Source organism: Phoca vitulina, unplaced genomic scaffold (assembly GCF_004348235.1).
Source record: "Phoca vitulina isolate PV1807 unplaced genomic scaffold, GSC_HSeal_1.0 scaffold77, whole genome shotgun sequence".
Lineage (NCBI taxonomy): Eukaryota > Metazoa > Chordata > Mammalia > Carnivora > Phocidae > Phoca > Phoca vitulina.
The window spans coordinates 812,465-835,200 of record NW_022589780.1 but is presented as its reverse complement, the minus strand read 5'-3'; the positions used below and the strand labels follow the sequence as shown (position 1 = coordinate 835,200).

The 22,736-nt window shown below is 37.4% G+C and overlaps 1 protein-coding gene across 1 annotated transcript in view; it reads right to left on the bottom strand.

Moving 5' to 3' along the window:
* The window catches only part of TEX11 (testis expressed 11), a 299,352-nt gene that overhangs the window by 221,941 nt on the left and 54,675 nt on the right, over nt 1–22,736 (bottom strand). The window contains exon 9 of the mRNA XM_032393867.1: nt 904–989. Coding sequence (XP_032249758.1) covers nt 904–989 — 86 coding nt within the window. The remainder of the gene's footprint in view (nt 1–903; nt 990–22,736) is intronic.

The window sequence follows — 22,736 nt, the reverse complement described above, 5'->3', positions numbered from 1 at the left end:
CAGTTAAACTAACCCTGAGAGTATCTCCAAATAACTAGAACTAACCCTATACTCACAATGGAGAAACATTTAGTGAATTGATTTGATATATTTTATTCCATAATCCCCTGATGTTCAAAGTACCTTATGTGACATCTCCAGAAAAATACATTTTTCACATGAATTCATTTAACTAGCAATTATTGAATATCTACTATGTGTCAGAACCTGTGCTGTGCCTAAGTGTTCAGTGAAAGACAGGGTTCTTGCATATAGTTGCTACATTTTTACATTATTCCCTTGATACTTCCAGATTCAATACAATAGTACAAATATTAGTATAATACTGATCATACAGTAAGTGCTAAATATACACTTATTGATATTAAAATAGCAGAATCATTCAATAATAACAATTTTAGCTGATCCTGATCCTACTCTTCACCCATCCACCCGTATACTCTGGGGTTGGCAGAGAGCAATATGTAACAAAGTAAAAGAAAAATTCATATTCTTTTTTTTTTTTATTTATTTGTCAGAGAGAGAGCAAGCGTGCACAAGCAAGGAGAGCGGCAGGCAGAGGGAGAAGCAGGCTCCCCGCTGAGCAGGGAGCCGGATGAGGGACTCAATCCCAGGACCCTGGGATGATGACCTGAGCTGAAGGCAGACGCTTAACCAACTGAGCCACCCAGGTGTCCCAAAAAATTCATATTCTTGATGGAGATATGAAGGAGGAATGAAAGAAAAACATAGTCTTGTGTTTTATTAAGAATAAACAACACATATTAAAGGAATAAATAAATTTAGCATATTGGCATTTGAAGTCAGAGAATGTTTAAACTGACAAAGTACCACATAGTAAGTATTTACTTAACTGTATGATGATATCCCTAAATTCACATTCACTAATTTTGTTTGTATTACCTAAGCCAGAAAGAACTTTCTTCATATTTATTCTGCTGGTGGGTTTCTACTCCGAAGTTGTAACAGAGGATGTGAAGATATCTAGTCTGCAATATTAAAAAAAAAAAAAAGGTCAGAGTCATGATTTTTTTTAACATTAAAAAATCTGTAACAGTTCAAGAGTCTTTAAGACATAAAGTATTCTGTACATCAAAATAACCCACTATTCCTTATTAAAACCTCCCAAATTATCTAAAGAGGAGCTACAAAATATTCAGTTTGGGATAATAGTTAAATATGGAAAAGTAATACATTACTGTTAGAACTTGAAAGGTACTTTGTAACAGGAAATGGGAAACCTAACCATTGCCCAGCAAAAGGACAACCTCCTTTGTAGGTTGCCAGATCCAGTAAGAGGCATTAGATCAGTGAGTATAGTCAAAGAAAAACATCACCATAAAAGGGGATTTTTTTTTCAAACTCAAGACAACTTTAAAAAATTCTAAAGTTCTAAAAAGTGTCCAATACACTGTCTAGTCATAGGACATATTTAGGATAGTTTAATGAACCCTCTTTAACAACAAAAATTTTCTTTACATATATTACCACTGAGATAAAAGTAGGAACAAGTATGTGAATGGTGCCATAGGAAAATACTTTTTATGGATTATCAGCATCTCAGTCCCTGCATCAATGCCATATCTTACATAATTGTCACCTGTCAAAATACTGGGAAATGGCTTAAGAGAAAAATTTTAAAATTCTAATAACTTATCCAAATATCCCTTCAGTATTTACAGACACCATCTATCCAGAATCTGATTATACCCATATAATGGAGTCCTTTATAAGTTTTACCTGAGTAAGACTACAGAAGCAGATCTTCAATTAAGAATCCAAGATCTGAGGCAAGTTATTCATAAGTAATGTGTAAAGACCTGTCTTCCTTCAAAAAACAGTTTCCTTTTGAATTACAGTACATTCAGAAAGAAATTCAATATGCATGCCTGAGCACTTCAGACCTACTGTATATTTGAATCTAAAATAAAGAATAGTCTTGGTAATGTGGGTCTGGCAAGAATCCAGAAGTATTTAAATGCATTCTTGACATTTCAGCAGAAAAAGCTTAACTCATTACATGCCCCAGATCCCATAGGTTCACACAGGGCCACACCAATTATACAGCTATACTGTAATAATGCAGCTCACATCCACTCGCTGCAGAGAGGCCTGTAACTAACTTGCACAGAAGAAAATGGAAAATAAAACTTTCGACTAACATCTAAGTGTATTAAGTCTTTATTCAATTTCCCCAGGATTTGTCTTTGCCCTCACAAAATCTTCAAGTGTACTTACATTAAATGCTACTTCCTAGAGGGAAAAAAGAATGCAAAATAATAACAAACTTACAACAACAAAGCTATAAAATACTAAAGTATCTTTTAAGAGAACCACAGCGTATTTTCAATGTAATGACAAAAAAAAATCTTTTAACTACCAATACTGTTCCATGCACACAATCATTTATACATTCAATAATAAATATTTACTAAGCATCTCCTATCTATCAGGCACTATTTTAGTCGTTACAGATAACTCAGTGAACAAAACAGAGAAAAATCCCTGCCCTCATGACACATTTCTAACAGGGTATAAAGTACTAAGATTCATAAAAATATCTCTTTAAAAATATCTTCCCAGGGCACCTGGGTGGTTCAGTTGGTTAAGCTTCTGCCTTCAGCTCAGGTCATGACCCTGGGGTACTGGGATTGAGTTGGGCTCCCTGCTCAGTGGAGAGCCTGTTTCTCCCTCTCCCTCTGCCCCTCCCCCCTCCTTGTGCTCTCTCCCGATCTCTCTCTCGCTTGATCTCAAATAAATAAAATCTTAACAAAAACAAAAAATAAAAAATAAAAATATCTTCCCAGCCTTCCATGGGGTGCTAACCTCTCATTTTGCAAGCAATACACAATGGCAAAAAACAATACAAAGAAGGTAGATCTGTAAGTCTGTTGTTATACTGGTCATACAGAAAGGGACTTATGGAAGCTCCAGAACCTATGGAATCTCTAGAACCTCCATCCACTGCTAAATCTACCAGCCCAGAAAGACAGCTCCAACTGAATACTCACTTTACAATGCCAACATGAGATTATATGGATGATTTTTAAAACTCAGATATTGCTGCTAAAAATGAGTTTCATCACTAACTTTCAAGTTCAATCGGAGGCCTTGTATTTTTAATTAACTAGATAAGGTCATCTCTCCTGCAAATTACTTTGTATATTAGGATTTTAAAACTCAGAAAAAACAAACCTTGTATTATTTTTCCAGTCCCAAGTTCTGAACTATTTTTCTTTCTGCTTTTGTTGTCTTTTACACATTTATAGATCATATATTTTTACATTTTGTTCAATTTTAACAGTGTAGCAAGAATTGAATGATAATTGCCTGGCTTTCTTCCTTGATGGCTTTAAGACATTTACCTTCCAATCCCTCCCTGACTCAGCTTTCTTTAATCCTCGGATATCTCAATAATAATCAACTATAGGTCATTAGTTATTTCTCTTGGTGCCCTAAGACACAATTTTCCAAACACTTTATTTCTCTGTCTCTGAACAGCATTACCTTCTGCCTTCATGTTAACACCTTACAGTAATTTCTAATCCAGTTTTGGCATACAGAAAGGATGTCTCAGAAAAAAAGAGAGTTGGTTTATTTAATTCATTAATTCCTTTTAAGTAAATAACATTATGCTAGCTCTTCTCTAGCCTTTATCCGATCATTTCCTCTCATTATAAGATTTCCTGCTCTAGATTTTCAGGGCCCCTACCTAAACCTTAAGCCCATCAAAAACACACTAAATGGGAGGTGGGGGAATGGGTTAGCCAGGTGATGGGTATTAAGGAGGGCCCGTACTGCATGGAGCACTGGGTGTTATACGCAAACAATGAATCATGGAACACTACATCAAAAACTAATGATGTATGGTGACTAACATAACATAATAAAATTAATAATAAAAAAAACACACTAAATAATTGCATTGACCTTTAAAATAAAAATCATGAGTGTCCTAACAATATAGTTCTATCAACCACCTTCCACATAAAATATAAACTCTTAACTCTGGACTTAAATGTTGTTTACTAGTAGCCCCATCCTGACAAAGGCATAATTACTCTTCTGTTATATATCCTAGATCTTTTAATTCAGCCCTTTCCATTCTCTCTACATGTGTTTTTCCCTTTATCAGCACTAACACTGTGCAAGATACCAAAAGTTTTCTTTTCCTAAACACCACCTAAGAATCTCCTTTCATATATTTCAATATACTACTCACTGTCCATTTACTCTCCAAAGCATATTAAAGAAAGGTTTCTGTCTTTTAGTAATTTACAATGTGAAATAGATAGCAAAAGAACCAGAGCCAAAGAGAGAAATGGTAAAAACATAAAAATTCAAACAATCCAAGAGACTTTACAGAAAAAATTTTTTAAATTAGTAAGAGTTCAGAGAAGTTGCTGGATATCAAACATTTTAAGCCATGCATTCTTATACATTAGTGACAATTTAAAAACACGATCTTTAAGATATCGCTTATGATAGCGATTGAATATGAAATGTTTTTATACAGAAAATTACAAAACTATGTTGAAACACATTAAAGAAAATTATATAAATTAGGATTTATCACATTCATGGATAGGAAGACTCAGTATTATGTAGATAGTGATGTTCTCCAAATTAATCTAGAAGTCCAATGCTATTTCAATCAACATCGCAATAGCTTTTTTTTAGAGAATCTTTTTTTTTTAAGATTTATATTTATTTATTTATTTGACACAGAGAGAGAGAGAGAGTGAGAGAGAGAGCACAAGCAGGGGGAGCGGCAGGCAGGCAGAGGCAGAGGGAGAAGCAGGCTTCCCGCTGAGCAGGGCGCCCGATGCGGGGCTCGATCCGAGGACCCCGGGATCATGACCTGAGCCAAAGGCAAATGCTTAACGACTGAGCCACCCAGGCACCCCCCAATAGCTTTTCACCAAACTATCTCTAAAATGAATATGGAAGGGCAAAGTCCCAGAAAATCTAAGACAACAGTGAAGAAGAACAAAGTAGGTCCTGTCCTATCAAGACTATACTAGGTTTAGGGGTGCCTGGCTGGCTCAGTCAGTGGAGCATGTGACTCTTGATCTCGGAGTTGTGAGTTTGAGCCCCACACTGGGTGCAGAGATTACTTAAAAACAAAACCATAAAAAAAAAAAAAAGACTAGGGGTACCTGGGTGATTCAGTCAGTCAAGTGTCCGACTCTTGGTTTCAGCACAGGTCATGATCTCAGGGTCAAGAGATGAAGCCCTGTGTCAGGCTCCAGGCTCAGTGGGGAGTCTGCTTGAGATTCTCTCCCTCTGCCCCTACCCCAAGCTTGTGTGCTCTCTCTCTGTCTCTCCCTCAAATAAATAAATAAATAAATCTTTAAAAAAGAAGACTATACTAGGTTTAATAATGTCCTCCCAAAATTCATGTTTACCTGGAACCAGTGAATGTTACCCTACTTGGAAACAGGGTCTTTGCAATGTAATCAAGATAAGGTAAAACTGGATTGGGGTGAACCCTAAAAGGACTGGTGGCCTTATAAGAACAGCACTCTAAAATATAGACAAATCAAAATGTAATTCTAAAAATCCCACAGGATTCACCTAAACCAAAGGAAGGTGGAAAAAAGTAAAACAGATAAGCAAAACACAGAAAAAAACAAAAGAAAACAAACCAAAAAAAAAAGAGAGCATCAAGATCCTATTAAAGACATCAGATTGAGTACACACGATTACCTCTGCTCTCTTGAAACCCCAATAAAACTGTTGTAAAAAGCACATATCAAAATTTACCATCTTAACCATTTTATTTTCTTTTTTAAGATTTTATTTATTTATTTGACAGAGACACAGCAAGAGAGGGAACACAAGCAGGGGGAGTGGGAGAGGGAGAAGCAGGCTTCCCGCGGAGCAGGGAGCCCGATGCGGGGCCCGATCCCAGGACCCCGGGATCATGACCTGAGCTGAAGGCAGACGCCTAACGACTGAGCCACCCAGGCACCCCTACCATCTAACCATTTTAAATGTACAATTTAATAGTGTTAACTATATTCATATAGTTGTGCAGAAGATTTATAGACTTTTTCATCTTGCAAAATTGAAACTATACCCACTAAGCAATTCCCCATTTCCAACCCTTCCCCCAACCCTGTCAAGCACCATGCTACTTTCTGTTTCTATAAGTTTGACTACTTTAGATACCTCATATAAGTGGAATCATACAGTATTTGGATTCTTATGACTGGCTTATTTCTCTTAGCATAGTGTCATCCTCAAGGATCATCCTTGCTATAGCATTTAACAAAATGTTTTCTTTTCTTTTTTTTTAAGATTTTATTTATTTATTTGACAGAGAGAGACACAGCGAGAGAGGGAACACAAGCAGGGGGAGTGGGAGAGGGAGAAGCAGGCTTCCTGTGGAGCAGGGAACCCGACGTGGGGCTCGATCCCAGGACCCTGGGATCATGACCTGAGCTAAAGGCAGACGCTTAACGACTGAGCCACCCAAGCGCCCCTCTTTTCTTTTTTTAAATAAAGATTTTATTTGTTTATTTGAGAGAGAGAGAGACAGAGACAGCGACACAGAGCATGAGTGGTGAGGAGAGGGAGAAGCAGGCTCCCCACCAAGCAAGAAGCCCGACGCGGGGCTCGATCCCAGGACCTCGGGATCATGACCCGATCCAAAGGCAGCACTTAACTAAGCCACCCACGTGCCCCCAAAATGTTTTCTTTTTAAGGCTGAATAATATTAAAAAATCCATTCATCTGTTGATGGACATTTGAGTTCCACCTCTTAACTATTGTGAATAATGCTGCAATACACATGGGTGTGGCAATTACCTGTTCAAGAACCTTTCAGAAATTGAAGAGGACACAAGGAAATGGGAAAAATTCCATGCTCATGGATTAGAAGAACAAACATTAACAATGTTTATACTACCTAAAGTAATCTACACATTTAATGCAGTCCCTATCAAAATACCACCAGCATTTTTCACAGAGCTAGAACAAACAATCCTAAAAGTTGTATGGAACAACAAAAAACCCTGAATAGCCAAAGCAATCCTGAAAAAGAAAAGCAAAGCTGGAGGCATCAAAATTCTAGACATCAAGCTATATTACAAACTGTGATCATCAAGACAGTATGGTACTGCCACAAAAACAGACACACAGATCAATGGAACAGAACGGAAAACCCAGAAATGGAGCCACAACTATATGGTCAACTAATCCTCAGCAAAGCAGGGAAGAATTATCTCCAATGGAAAAAAGTCTGTTCAACAAATGGTGCTGTGAAAACTGGAGAGTAACATGTAGAAGAGTGAAACCGGACCACTTTCTTACACCATACACAAAAATAAATTCAAAATGGATGAAAGACCTAAACGTGAGACAGGAAACCATCAAAATCCTAGAGGAGAACACAGGCAGCAACCTCTTTGATATCGGCCATAGCAACTTCTTACTAGACACATCTCCAGAGGCAAGAGAAATGAAAGCCAAAATGAACTATTGAGACTTTATCAAGATAAAAAGCTTCTGCACAGCAAAGCAAAGGAAACAATCAACAAAACTAAAAAACAACCTACAGAAAGGGAGAAGGTATTTGCAAATGACCTATCTGATAAAGGATTAGTATCCAAAATCTATAAAGAACTTAATCAAACTTGGGGTGCCTGAGTGGTGCAGTCAGTTAAGTGTCCAACTCTTTATTTCAGCTTAGGTCATGATCTCAGGGTCCTGGGATCGATCCCCGTGTGGGCTCCGTGCTCAGTGGGGAGTCTGCTTGAGATTCACTCTCTTCCTCTCCCTCTGCACCTCCCCACTGCACTCTCTCCCTCCCTCTCTCTGAAATATTAAATTAATAAAAATAATTAATTAATCTTTTAAAAAAAGAAACAAAACAAATGAACATAGGGGAAGGGAAAACAAAAAGAGAGGAAGCCAAACTATAAGAGACTCTTAACTATAGAGAAGAAACTGAGGGTTGCTAGTGGGTGGGTGAGGGGCTAAATGGGTGATGGGTATTAAGGAGGGCACTTATTATGATGAGCACTGGGTGTTATATGTACATGATGAATCACTAAGTTCTATTCCTGAAGCCAATATTACACTATAACCAACTAGAATTTAAATAAAAACTTCTTAAAAACTTTTAAAAAACTGGAAATTAACAAGCATTAGTGAGGATGGATGTAAAAAAATTGGAACTCTTGTACATTGCTGATGGGACTGTAAAATGGTACAGCCAATGTGGAAAACAGACGCTTCATCAAAAAGTTGAACATAGGGATGCCTGGGCGGCTCAGTCGACTAAGCGTCTGCCTTTGGCTCAGGTAATGATCCCAAGGTCCTGGGATCGAGTCCTGCACTGGGATCCTTGCTCAGTGGGGAGCCTGCTTCTCCCTCTGCCTGCTGACCCCCTGCTTGTGCTCACTCTCTCTCTGGTAAATAAATAAATAAAATCTTTTTTTAAAAAAAGTTGAACACAGAGGGGCGCCTAGATGGCACAGTCCGTTAAGCATCTGACTCTTGGTTTCGGCTCAGGTCGTAACCTCAGGGTCATGAGATCAAGCCTCACATCGGGCTCCACGCTCAGCATGCAGTCTTCTTAAGACTCTCTCTCTCCCTCCCTCCCACTCCCCTGTGAGCTTCTGTCTCTCTCTCTCTCAAAATAAATTTTAAAGATCTTTTTTTAAAAAGTTGAACACAGAATTACCATATGACCCAGCAATTCCAGTCCTAGATATATATCCAAAAGAACTGAAAACAGGTGTTTAAATACTTGTACTCAAATGTTTAGAACAACACTATTTATAGTAGTCTAAAAGTGGAAACAACCCCAAAGGTCCATCAACCAATGAATGGATAAAGAAATTGTGGTATATCAATATAGTGGAATGCATTCAGCCACAAAAATGTAAGTCCACAGATACAGAAAAGTAGACTGGTGCTGCCAGTATCCAGGGAGAGGGGACAGTAGGGAGTGACTGCTTAATGGTTACAGGGTGATGAAAATGTTTTGGAACTAAATAGAAGTAATGGCTGCATAATATTTTGAATGTACTAAACGAACTTGTTCACTTTAAAATGGTTAATTTTATACCATGTGAATCTCACTTCAACAAAAAAAGTTTTTTAAAAAGTTTAAAAAATCAACAAACCTTAAGAGACTCTTAATCATAGGAAACAAACTGAGGGTTGCTGGAGGGGAAGGGGATAGGGTAACTGGGTGATGGGCATTAAGGAGGGCACATTATGTAATGAGCACTGGGTGTGATATAAGACTGATGAATCACTGACCTCTACCTCTGAAACCAACAACACATTATATGTTAATTAATTGAATTTAAATTTAAAAAAATAAAATAAGAAAAAATAACACCCAATAAAAATTTTTTTTTAAGTTTAAAAAAATCACACATGCATGAATGTTTATAGCGTCATTATTCATAATAGCTGAGGCTATAACCCAAATGTCCATCAGCAGATGAATGGATAAATAAAATGTGGTTTACACATGCCATGGAATATTGTAATAGGTAACTCCATAGCGAAAGAAAACAGATTAATGATTTCCAAGGGGCTGGGAAGAAGGGGTAATAAAGAGCAACTACTTAATGGTATGGGGTTTCCTTTGAGGATGATGACAATGTTTTGGAACTAGACAGAGGTGATGGTTGCACAGCACTGTGAATATACTAAGTGACACTGAACTGTAAACTTTAAAATGGTTAATTTTATGTTATAGGAATCTTACTTTAATAAAAATAAATATATTGGAGAAAAAAACTAAAAAGAATGCATCATGTTTCTTAATAGTAACATCAGAAACTAGAAGACAATGTAATGGAATCTTTAAAATGATTTCTAGGGCGCCTGGGTGGCTCAGTTGGTTAAGCGACTGCCTTCGGCTCAGGTCATGATCCTGGAGTCCCGGGATCGAGTCCCGCATCGGGCTCCCTGCTTGGCAGGGAGTCTGCTTCTCCCTCTGACCCTCCTCCCTCTCACGCTCTCTGTCTCTCATTCTCTCTCTCTCAAATAAATAAATAAAATCTTTAAAAAAAAAATAAAATAAAATAAAATAAAATAAAATGATTTCTAACCCATAAGTCCACATCCAGTCAAACTATAAATTAAGTGTGATGGTAGAATAAAATGTTTACACATGCAAAGTCTTTAAATAAATTTATATCCCAGGGGCGTCTGGGTGGCGCAATCAGTTAAGCATCCAACTCTTGGTTTTGGCTCAGGTCATGATCTCAGGGTCCTGAGATTGAGCCCCACGTCGGGCTCAGCACTCAGCACAGAGTCTACTTGGGATTCTCTCTCCCTCTCCCTCTGCCCCTCCTGCTCATGCTCTCGTTCTGTCTCTCTACAATAAATAAATAAATCTTTAAATAAATAAATTTTTAGTGGTTGGCTCCATAGCTCAGGGGTTAGAGCACTGGTCTTGTAAATAAATTTTTAAATAAATAAATAAATAAATCTATATCCCAAGCAACTATTCTCAGGAAGATACTGCAGGATATGCCCTACAAAAATGACAGAGTAAAACCACAAAAAGAAAGACACAGAAATCAAGAAATAGGGATCCAAACTAAGAGAGAGCTGAAGGGAATTCCCATGTCACCAGAGGAAGAGTATCTCAAACAACAACTGTGTAACATGCTTAGAGAGCAACCTGCCCAGATTAGAGCAGATCAGAAACTATAGAAGAGATTTCCTTGAGCAAATGAAACTGATAAAATAACTAAAATATTTTAACATATTGAAAAGTCTACATAATTAGGGGAGAAACAATATTGGGGAAGAGACCACAATAAGTACATATAATACTAACCGATCAGGAAAACCAATACAACTATTAACTCCAGGGAAAACAAAATGTTATGCAGGAAAGAAAAAAATAATCATAGTACCCTATATGGTTCAACTACAAATAGCATTTACATAAACATAGCAGTGTAAACACTGAATATTAATCTAATCAAAATTATGGCATAACTATATAGAGATGATGGAGTGAGAGTGGAAGTAGGCATATGAGTGGTGGGGGAAGGGGAGGCCAAAAAGGATTTAAATTCATGTTCTAAAGTGGGAAGTCAACAGATGATACCTAAATCAAAAAAAAACAAGAAGTGTAAAAAAAAAAAAAAAAAATCAAGAAGTAGTAGTAGTAAAAAAACACTACTCAGAGATGGGAAGGTAAATACCAAAAGAACCAACTAAAATAACTGAAAGTAACAGTTCTGCAAGATTAAAAAATGGGGTGGGAGAGACTGATGATTTGATTTGATTTTTTGGGGGGGGACTGATGATTTTATAACAAGAATTGTAGAACTATTTTTCTCATTAAACCATTATCATATATACAGTGATAAAAAATAAAAGTTACATATAAAAAGTCAGAATAAAAAGTAAACCATACACATTTAAAAATAACCATAATTGAGGTGCCTGGGTGGCACAGTCGGTTGAGCGTCTGACTGTTGTTCAGCTCTGGTCGTGGTCTCAGGGTTGTGGGATCGAACCCCATGCAGCATGGGGCTATGCACTAAGCAAAGAGTCTGCTTCAGACTCTTTTCTGCCTCTCCCCTGCGCTGTCTCTCTCTCCCTCTCTCTAAAATGAGTAAATAAATCTTTAAAAAAATAACAATAACAGTTAACAGCCTGAACTAAAAATAAATACTGCTGTTTGTTAAAAGGATTAGTGTTCTAATGGATATATAAAGAGCCTTACTACAGCCAGGCTTTCCATATGCTGTAGGTATTTATTTAAAAAGTATAAAATTCAGTTAAAATTTAGTGGAACATGCCATTACAAAGATTCCAATGAGTCATTTTTTTTTCCAAAGATTTTATTTATTTATTTATGAGAGATAGAGAGAGAGAGAGGCAGAGGGAGAAGCAGGCTCCCCGTGGAGCAGGGAGCCCGATGCGGGACTCGATCCCAGGATCCTGGGATCATGACCGGAGCTGAAGGCAGACACTTAACCGACTGAGCCACCCAGGCGTCCCTCCAATGAGTCATTTTTAAGGCTCAAATGATTTTGAGTTTGGAATGAAAGTTGATACCCTTAAGAGATTTATGCTCTCCCAGATACACAAAGCAGTGTGTGGAAAGGGTCAGAGAAAGCAATTATATCCTAACTAACCCATAACAGGCAGAAAACTGAATTTTACTTCCAGAGGCATAATTCATTTGTGTGCCATGAGATTAGATTTTTACTACAGAGAGATATGTACAAATTCTTAAATATGTAAAATCATGTTTCAATTATTTGGCTACAAAATGGTTAACTTTAAATAGACAAAAGAGAATAAAATCATGGTAATAAGTCTAGGCAGCCTACACTTCATTTAGAAACTTTGCGCCCCTAACAAAGCAGCAATGAAATCTAACTGAATCTTGAACTAATTACTGCAAAGGATTTTAGAGACCAACTGGCCATTTTCCTTGTATAAATGAAAAGTTTCACAATGAAATAAAAATTCTATACTAAAAATAAATTCTAGAGCAATCTAAAAATAAACGATAAAAGAAAGCTGAACACATGAATCAACTAATGAAAATAAAATTCCAATTAAAGTTTCAAACTTTGAGGAGAAACAGGTAAAAGAATTAAGTAAGCAATCTGCTAAAAGAAAGCTTTGCTATAAAAAATATACATACACACACACTCTGGGCTATTGCCCAGGGCTTCTCTAAATCAAGCACTAGGAATTTTTATATTGAAGGAACATTTGAGACCATGTTGTCATACACTCGTTTTACAGTTGTGGACACTGATTTTCAGAGCAGTAAATATCTCACCACTAGCCACACCCATTAAGTAGCTCTTTCCTACAATGCTGTACACATAGATCACAAACCTTGTTTTGAGTAATTACAAGAGTCTCAAATATCAAAAAGACAGTCTCTATGTTCTACTTACCAAGGTAGCTAAGTATATGCAAAATTTTTTTAAATAAATGCTCAAATTGGAAGAATTTTCTAACTCTCACTAAACAAAGTTCAATTAAACAAAATACCACTATGTCCCAATTATTACCATTAATTGATTTTTCACTATGCACCTATAAAAAAGTTGGACACTAAACTAGTTATTTCCAACCATTTCTTTATTTGATTTCACAACACCTCCATGAAGCCCCTGGAACTGTTGTGTGACATACATTTACTTTAAAATAGAAGCTAATTAAGTTTTGGGATGCCTGAGTGGCTCAGTCGGTTAAGCATCTGCCTTCGGCTCAGGTCGTGATCCCAGGGTCCTGGGATCGAGTCCCGCATCGGGCTCCTTGCTCAGCGAGGAGCCTGCTTCTCCCTCTGTCTGCCACTCCCGCTGCTTGTGCTTTTTCTCTCTCTCTCTAATAAATAAATAAAATCTTAAAAAAAAAGAAGCTAATTAAGTTCAACTTTCTTCAGAGTAGGTTTTTGGTTTTTTTTTTTTTTTTAGAGCTTCATAAAATCCTCTTCCAAGGGCTAGGGACATCCTGATGTCAAGTCAGCTATTCCTGGTACCCAGTTTTTGTGTGCTTTCTCTTCTCTGTAACAATAGCCACTCGAATTACAGGATTTTCAGAATTTATTTTTATAGTTCTATAATTTTCCAGAGGGAGAAAGACTCTGGGACTGAGTGGTTTCCCTGATAAGATTCCATGCTATCAGCTAGTACAAGAATGTATTGTTCATCCACCCATTGGACAAGTATGGAGACTCAGAGCCTAAGAAGGGTAAGAAAGCCCCTACGGGGAGTAATGGCCAGGCATAGGGTGTTGGAGCAGGTTAAGGGGAGTGAGCACCCATGCACGGAGGCCCAGAAGGAAGAGCTAGAGCATGAGCAGGTAGAGGAGGGTATCCTCAGAGTGGAGAGGGTGGCAGAGGAGTTGGGAAATTGGTTACATACAGGGGATACTAATTAAATAAGCAAATATATTAAAGATAATAGAAGCTAGGTTTCTCATTACTGGAGAAGAAAATTAGAAATATGGAAAAGGAGAACATTAGGATGAACACTTTGGCATTACACTGAAATTGAATGTATCATGGCTTTCAGTAGATTAAATAGATAGATAAATAGCTATACTGAGATGCTACATATAAACATGGATGGAAATGTGTGTGTACATATATATGTATATAGATATATATATATAACATACATATATATGTTATATATAAATATCTATGTATCTATATATACAAATGTGTGAAGAAATACACACACACACATTCTGTTCACTGAGACAGTATGACAGCAGTGACACCCCCAAAAGCAATAAGCACACTTACTGTCCAGATCTTGGCTTCTAAATAACATTTTCCATCAAAAGGAACTAAAGCAACTGAGAGAAATAGCTAATTCCATGGCTTAAGTGAAGAGTACAGGATGAGCCTAGAACATTTTACAGGGACAGAAAGGAAAGAAGTACTCACAGGTGATGGCAATATGTCAAAAAAGGCATAGAAGTCAATTTATAGGGGCTTCTAATGGCAAAATCTGGGAAAAGGTGAACATCAAAATAAACTGAGTTTAGCTCTGGATAAGACAGAATAAGTACATGCCACCCTTTCTCTCCCACTTAATGTAACTATAAAACCTGGACCAACTGCGTGAAACTATTTGAGGTCTCTGAAAAGAAAACAGAAGACAGATTGGGGAAGAATACCAGAATTCAAAGTAACACCAAGATGTTGGTGAGTTTACCATTCTTTTCCCCTGGTACACCACGGCCTAAATGAATGCAGCCAGAAGCTAAGCATAAGTACCATGGTGCACACTGAGAAAGTATCTCTAGTTCTGGTTTCAGTTACTCAGTGCAGAAATCCTGTTTTGGTTTTTATTTTCTCCTTCCTCCATTCTCTTGTATTATGCTAAGTGAAATAAGTCAGATGGAGAAAGACAAAGGAGATCAATTGTATGGTGATGGATGGTATAACTAGACTTGTGGTAGTCACTTTGTACTATATACAGATGTCAAAGTGTAAGGCTGTATACCTGAAATTTATATAAATACATACATAAAATTTTGGTAAATGTTAACAAACAGCTAGTATATGATGCAGCCTTTTCATTCCTAGAATACCCAGGAGAAATAAAAACACATGTCCACAAAAAAATTTATACATGAATGTTTAAAGCAGTTCCGTTTATATTAGATTAAAAAAAAACAGCTAAAAACTAGAAATAATCTGAATATCTCATCTACAGGGGAATAAACAAATAGTGATCTATCCATATAATGGAATTTTACTCTGCAATAAAAACAAACTACTAGGGAGACAGTCTTTCATATACTAGTCTGCTCTCTTCCCAGTGTTGGCCTCACTGAAATAAATTCCCTTCTTGTTTCACCACCAAACAAATAAACAAAAACTACTGACATGAACAAACACATGGATGAATCTCAAAATCACTATACTAAGTAAAAGAAGACAAATCATGATTCCATTTATATAAAAATACAAAAGACTGCAAACTACTCTATAAAGACAGAAAACCAATCAGTGGTTGCCTGGGTAAAAAGGTGGGAGGAGGGGAGGAGGAATGGGAGACAAAAGAAAACTTTTGGGGGTTACAGAAAGGTTCATAATCTTGATTGTGATGATGGTTTCATGTGTGTATACATATGCCAAAACTCATCAAACTATAAAATTTAAATGTATATGATTTACCATATCTCAATAAAGCTGTTTTGAAAATGCCAATTTCATGAAAGATGATGGCAGATTAAAAGATACAAAAGAGATGGAACAACCAAATGCAAGCATAATCCTGAACTGGATCCTGGACTGGTTGGGGACGGGGGAGAACAAATGCTATAAAGTACACTATTTGGGCAGTTAACAAAATTAGAATATGAGTTATAGATTAAAGTACTTATGAATGTTACATTTATTGAATTTGATCATTGTTCTGTGTTTATAAAGGAGAGAATATTCTATTCTTTTTTTTTTTTTTTTAAAGATTTTATTTATTTATTTGAGAGAGAGAATGAGAGACAGAGAGCATGAGAGGGGGGAGGGTCAGAGGGAGAAGCAGACTCCCTGCTGAGCAGGGAGCCCGATGCGGGACTCGATCCCGGGACTCCAGGATCACGACCTGAGCCGAAGGCAGTCGCCCAACCAACTGAGCCACCCAGGCGCCCGAGAATATTCTATTCTTAAGCAATATACACTGGGGTCGCCTGGCTGGCTCAGTTGGTAGATTATGTGACATGGCCCCATGTTGGGGATAGAGTTTACTTAAAAAAAAAAAAAGAAATATACATTGCAGTATTAAGCAGTAAAGGTACACGATGTATGCAGTCTTCTCTCAAAAAAGAAAATAACAATATATCAAAAATTATAGAAAAACACATGAAAATTTCAATTGATTTAAAAGAAGTATTTCACAAATTCCACAACCTCTCACAATGAAAACACTCAAACGAGGAACAGAAAGGAGCCTCCTCAACATGATAAAAGCTGTATAATGAAAAACCCACAGTTAACATCATACTCAATGGTCAAAGACCAATAGCTTTTCCTCTAAGATCAAGAACAAGACAAGGATGCCAGCTTTCATCACTCCTATTCAAAACAGTATTGGAAGTTCTAGTTAGAGCAATTAAAAAAGAAAAAAAAAAAGGCATCCCGATTAGACATGAAGAAGTAAAACTATCTCTATTCACAGATGACATGATCTTACACACAGAACATACTAAAGAATCTTAAAAAAAAAAAAAGCCCTTTTATGGGTATTAAGTGAATTCAGGAAAGTTGAAGGTTACAAAATCAACACACAAAAATCAGTTATATTTCTATACACTAGAAATGAGCAATCAATTAAAGAATTTTTTTAAAGACTTTATTTATTTATTTGACAGAGAGAGAGAGACAGCAAGAGAGGGAACACAAGCAGGGGGAGTGGGAGAGGGAGAAGCAGGCCTCCTGCTGAGCAGGGAGCCCAACGCGGGGCTCCAATCCCAGGACCCTGGGATCATGACCTGAGCCGAAGGCAGACGCTTAATGACTGAGCCACCCAGGCGCCCCTCAATTAAGAAAATTAAGAAAATAATTCCATTTATATCATCATCAAAAAGAATAAAATATTTAGGAATAAATTTAACCAAAGAGGTACAGAACTGTACACTGAAAACTATAAAACATTACTGAAATAAACTAAGGAAGACTTAAATAAATGGCAAGACATCCCATGTTCATGGGTTGGTGTTAGAAGGTGTCCTCCAAACTGAGAAGCCACTTTGAGACTGAAAAATGAAGTAGGCAACTCCATACAGTTTACACAGTTTTATTTAGGGTAACTGACAAGGAGGATTGGGCAGATAATGATAAGGGCAGCTGCAGCTATTTTCCACAAAGTCTAGACCTTAGTCTACAGATTTTATTGAGCAAGGGGACATGAGGGAGGGCACTGTAGTGAGATCAAAGGGTATGTATGCACTTCAAAGGGTTTGCGTGCACCTGAGAGCTAACATTTAATAGACCTCATGATTTTATGTGTGCATCAAGATGGGGAAGACTATACTATCTCTAACACACTCATGAGAGGCTAAAACAAGCCTCCCCACATTCCAGCTTTGGTGGGCATTTCTAAAGTGTGTATATTAATCTCCAAGGGGCCCAAAACATGTAGCCCCAGGAGAACTCATTGAACGGACATGAACAAGATGGAGAGCCAAAGATGGGAGTATTGTCAGCACACCTACAATTGGAAAACTTAGTATCATAAGATGACAATGCTATCCAAATAGACCCATAGATTCAGTGTAATCCCTATCAAAATCCCAATCACCATTTTTGAAGAAATGGGAAAACCTATGCTAAAATTCATATTAAATCTCAAGGGACCCAGAAGACCCAAAACAATCTTGAAATAGAAGAACAGAGTTGGAGGTCTCACACTTCCCTACTTCAAATGTATAGCAGAACAAAACAATAATCAGAATAGTGTGGTACTGGCATACAAATAGACATAGAGACCAATAGAACAAAACTAAGAGCACAGAAATAAAGTCTGAAATCTATGGTCAATTGGTTTTTGACAAGGGTGCGAAGACCATTCAATGGGGAAAGAATAATCTCTTCAAATGGTATTAGAATAAATGGATATCCACAAGCAAAATAATGAACTTGGACCCTTACTTCACACAATACACAAAAATTAAAATGGATCAAAATCCTGAATTTAAGAGCTAAAGCTGTAAAACTCTCAAAGGAACACAAAAACCTTCATGACCTTGGATTTGGCAAGTTTCTTAAATGACACCAAAAGCATAGGCAACAAAAGAAAAAAATAGATAAACTGGACTTAATCAAAATTAAAAACTTTTGTGCATCAAAGGACACTATCAAGAGTGTGAAAATACAACCCTCAGAATGGGCAAAAATATTTGCAAATCATACAAGGCTTTAATATCCAGACCATATAAAGAATTCTTAAAACTCAACAACCAAAAGATAACCCAATTTAAAAATAGGCAAAGAGGGCGCCTGGATGGCTCAGTTGGTTAAGCGACTACCTTCGGCTCAGGTCATGATCCCGGAGTCCCTGAATCGAGTCCCACATCGGGCTCCCTGCTCAGCAGGGAGTCTGCTTCTCCCTCTGACCCTCTCTCCTCTCATGCTCTCTCTCACTCTCTCTCTCTCAAATAAATAAATATTTTAAAAAAAATAAAAAAAAAAAGATAGGCAAAGAAAAAATAGGCCAAGGAATTTAATAGACATTTCTCCAAAGAAGATATACAAATGCCCAATAAGCACATGAAAAGATGTTCAAAGGAAATGCAAATCAAAAGCATAATGAGAGACCACTGCACACCAACTAGGATGGCTATAATAATTTTTAAAACTGGAAAATAAGAGTTGGTGAGGATATGGAAAAACTGGAACCCTCATACATTGCTGGCAGGAATGTAAAATGGTGCAGCTGCTACGGAAAACAGTTTGGTGGTTCTTCAAAGAGTTAAACACAGAATTACCATATGACCCACCAATTCCAATACTAGATATTTATCCAAGAGAATTAAAAACAAGGGTTCAAGGGGCACCTGGGTGGCTCAGTTGGTTAAGCATTTGACTCTTGATTTTGGTTCAGGTCATGATCTCAGGGTCGTGAGATCGAGCCCCACGTTGGGCTCAGCGCTCAGCAGGAGTCTGCTTCTCTCCCTTTCCCTCTGCCCCTCTCTATGCTCACGCTCTCTAAAATAAATAAATCTTTAAAAAAAACAAGGGTTCAAAAAAATAATAAAAACAGGGATTCAAACATATTTATGCATCAATGTTCATAGAAGCATTATTTGCAATAGCCAAAAGGTGGAAACAACCCAAGTATCCATCAATTGATGAGTGGATAAATAAAATGTGGTATGTATATACAATGAAATATGATTCAATCATAGCAAGGAATACAATTCTGATACATGCTATGACATGGGTGGATCTTAAAAATATTAATGCTAAATGAAGTAAGCCAGACATAAAAGGATAAATATTATATGATTCCACTTATATATAATATCTAGAACAGGAAAGTCCATAGATAGAAAGTAGATTAGAGGATACCAGGAACTGTGGAGAAGAGGTAATAGGGAGTTACTGTGTAATGGGTACAGAGTTTCTATTTGGAGTGATGAAAAATTTTGGAAACTGATAGTGGTGATGGTTATACAACATTGTGAATGTACTTAATGCCAATGAATTATATGCTTAAAAATGGTTAAAATGACAAATTTTATGTTATATATATTTTCCCACAATAAAAAATTTTTTTTATAATTTTTTTTTAAAGATTTCATTCATCCACCTGAGAGAGAATGAGACAGAGAGAGTGAGCATGAGAGGGGGGAGGGTCAGAGGGAGAAGCAGACTCCCTGCTGACCAGGAAGCCCGACACGGGACTCGATCCCGGGACTCTAGGACCATGACCTGAGCCGAAGGCAGTTGCCCAACCAACTGAGCCACCCAGGCGCCCAATAAAAATGTTTTTATAGTAGAATGTCAACTAATGAATATAGAAAGAAAGATGGAATTAGAAAAACAGCCAATTGTCTGGGCGCCTGGGTGGCTCAGCTGGTTAAGCAACTGCCTTCAGCTCAGGTGATGATCCTGGAGTCACGGTATCGAGTCCCACATGGGGCTCCCTGCTCAGCGGGGAGTCTGCTTCTCGCTCTGACCCTCTCCCCTCTCATGCTCTCTCTCACTCTCTCTCAAATAAATACAGAAATAAATAAAGAAAAATAGCCAATTGTCAACCATCACAGTACTAATTTAGGCAAGAAATATCAATGGATGGTGAAAGTAGGATGAGAAATTGGACTTCATATAGTTTCAAAGTATCACCCCACAAAATACTTATGAATAACACAGGGCAAAAATACATACGTTTATACTAGAGAAACCTGGAAGATACCATTTTAATCAAGAGATCAAAATTAGCACCATCAATAACAGATTAAATCAAATCCTGTCTGCCACCCAACAGGAAGCCATGAGGAGAATACAGAATCATTATGTGATTTTCTGGTCCCAGAGTCATAATTTTTTCTAAACATGAGGAAGCTCTGAACAAACTCAAATTAAGGGTGGGGGAATTAGGAAGATGTTGCTTCAGGGTAGCAACTTGCAGCTAGTAGGTAAGTTCTGGAGATCTAATGCACAACATAGTAATTACAGTAAACAACACTGTATTATAAATTTCAAAATTACTAAGCGACTAGATCTTAACAGTTCTCAACACAAAAAAACAATGATTATGTGACATAATAAAGGTGTTCGCTAACACTACTATAGTAATCATATTGCAATATATAAATGTATAAAATCAACATGCTGTATACTTCAAACTTATACAATATGTCAATCATATCTAAAAAAATTTTTTTAATTAAAAAAACTAAGTTGCATTCTACAAAATGACTGGTTAGTAATCTTCAAAACTGCCGAAGTCACGAAAGTCAAGCAAGAGTGAGGAAGCGTCCCAGACTGAAAGAGACTAGGTACAACCCCAGATTGATTCCATTTTGTATAGAGGACAGTTTTGGGAAACTTGAATGAGGTCTCTGTGCAAACGATGAAAGGAGTTCTTCATACAATTCTTGTAACATTTTTTAAAAATATGAAATTGCCTTAAAATTTTTTTAACTTTTTCAAAATTTTATGGAGTTTTTTTTAGTAATCTCTACACCAAACATGGGACTTGGAACTCCCAACCTCAAGATCAAGAGTCACATGCTCCACAGACTGAGTCTAGGGGTGCCTGGGTGGCTCAGATGGTTAGACGTCTGCCTTTGGCTCAGGTCATGATCTCAGGGTCCTGGGATCGAGCCCCACGTCAGTCTCCCTGCTCAGTGGGGAGTCTGCTTCTCCCTCTCCCCTCTGCTCCTGCTTTCTGTCTGTCTCTCAAATGAATAAATAAAATCTTTAAAAAATAAAAAAATTTTTTTTAAGTTAAAAAAAATTTTTATTTTAAGCCCAGAAGAGAGGGTACCTGGGTGGCTCAGTCAATTAAATGTCTGCCTTCAGCTCAGGGTCCTGGGATCGAGTCCCACATCAGGCTCCCTGCTCAGCGGGGAGTCTGCTTCTCCCTCTCACTCTCCCTCTACCCCTCCCCGCTGCTCGTGCTCTCTCTCTTTTTTTTTTTTAAAGATTTTATTTACTTATTTGAGAGAGAGAGAGAATGAGAGACAGAGAGCACAAGAGGGAAGAGGGTCAGAGGGAGAAGCAGGCCCCCTGCTGAGCAGGGAGCCCGATGTGGGACTCGATCCCGGGACTCCAGGATCATGACCTGAGCCGAAGGCAGTCGCTTAACCAACTGAGCCACCCAGGTGCCCTCTCTCTCTCTTTCTTTCTCTCAAATAAATAAAATCTTTTAAAAAAAAATTTTAAAAATAAAATAAATACAAAAATAAAGCCTAGAAGAGTACCTAGCATATAATTGTTAATATATATTTACTAAATTAAGTTCTACATTATAACACAGAATTTTGGGGAAAAATAAGACCAAACTCACAACTAGGTATAATACATGAAGCCCTAGGAACATTCACCCTAACATCCAAATATATCTATCAATTCCCTCTGTGATAGTAAAGAGTGAAGTAGACATAAGCAGTGAAATAAGAAAGAAATAATAGAAAAGGGAGATAAAGTAGAAAAATTAAAAATTATCAACCCTGGAATTTTGATGAGAACCAGACTGGGAAGTAGGATTTATTTATCCTATCAATTGTCTCACACCCCCACAACCCAATATAGAAAAATACAATGGCAGTGATATGATTAACTGCTATCAACCTTGATAGCAGGGAAATAAACTCATTTTTTTTCCATTCTTTCATCACATAGCTTGAAACATGGAGGAAATATTATCAAAATGGTCTGACAATAAAAGGGAAAGCAAAGAAATTTTAAGAAATAGCCTTTTGCGGGGCGCCTGGGTGGCTCAGTTGTTAAGCATCTGCCTTCGGCTCAGGTCATGATCCCAGGGTCCTGGGATCGAGCCCCACATCGGGCTCCCTGCTCGGCGGAGAGCCTGCTTCTCCCTCTCCCACTCCCCCTGCTTGTGTTCCCTCTCTCGCTGTCTCTCTCTCCATCAAATAAATAAATAAAATCTTTAAAAAAAAAAAAAAAAAATAGCCTTTTGCATTTTTAAACACCCTTTCTAGTAAAGAACAAAGAAAATATTTCAAAGATCAGCTAAATGAGTGGAACTGACCTCAAATATAATCTCTGAAGGGCTGCATGAAGCAGTCATGAT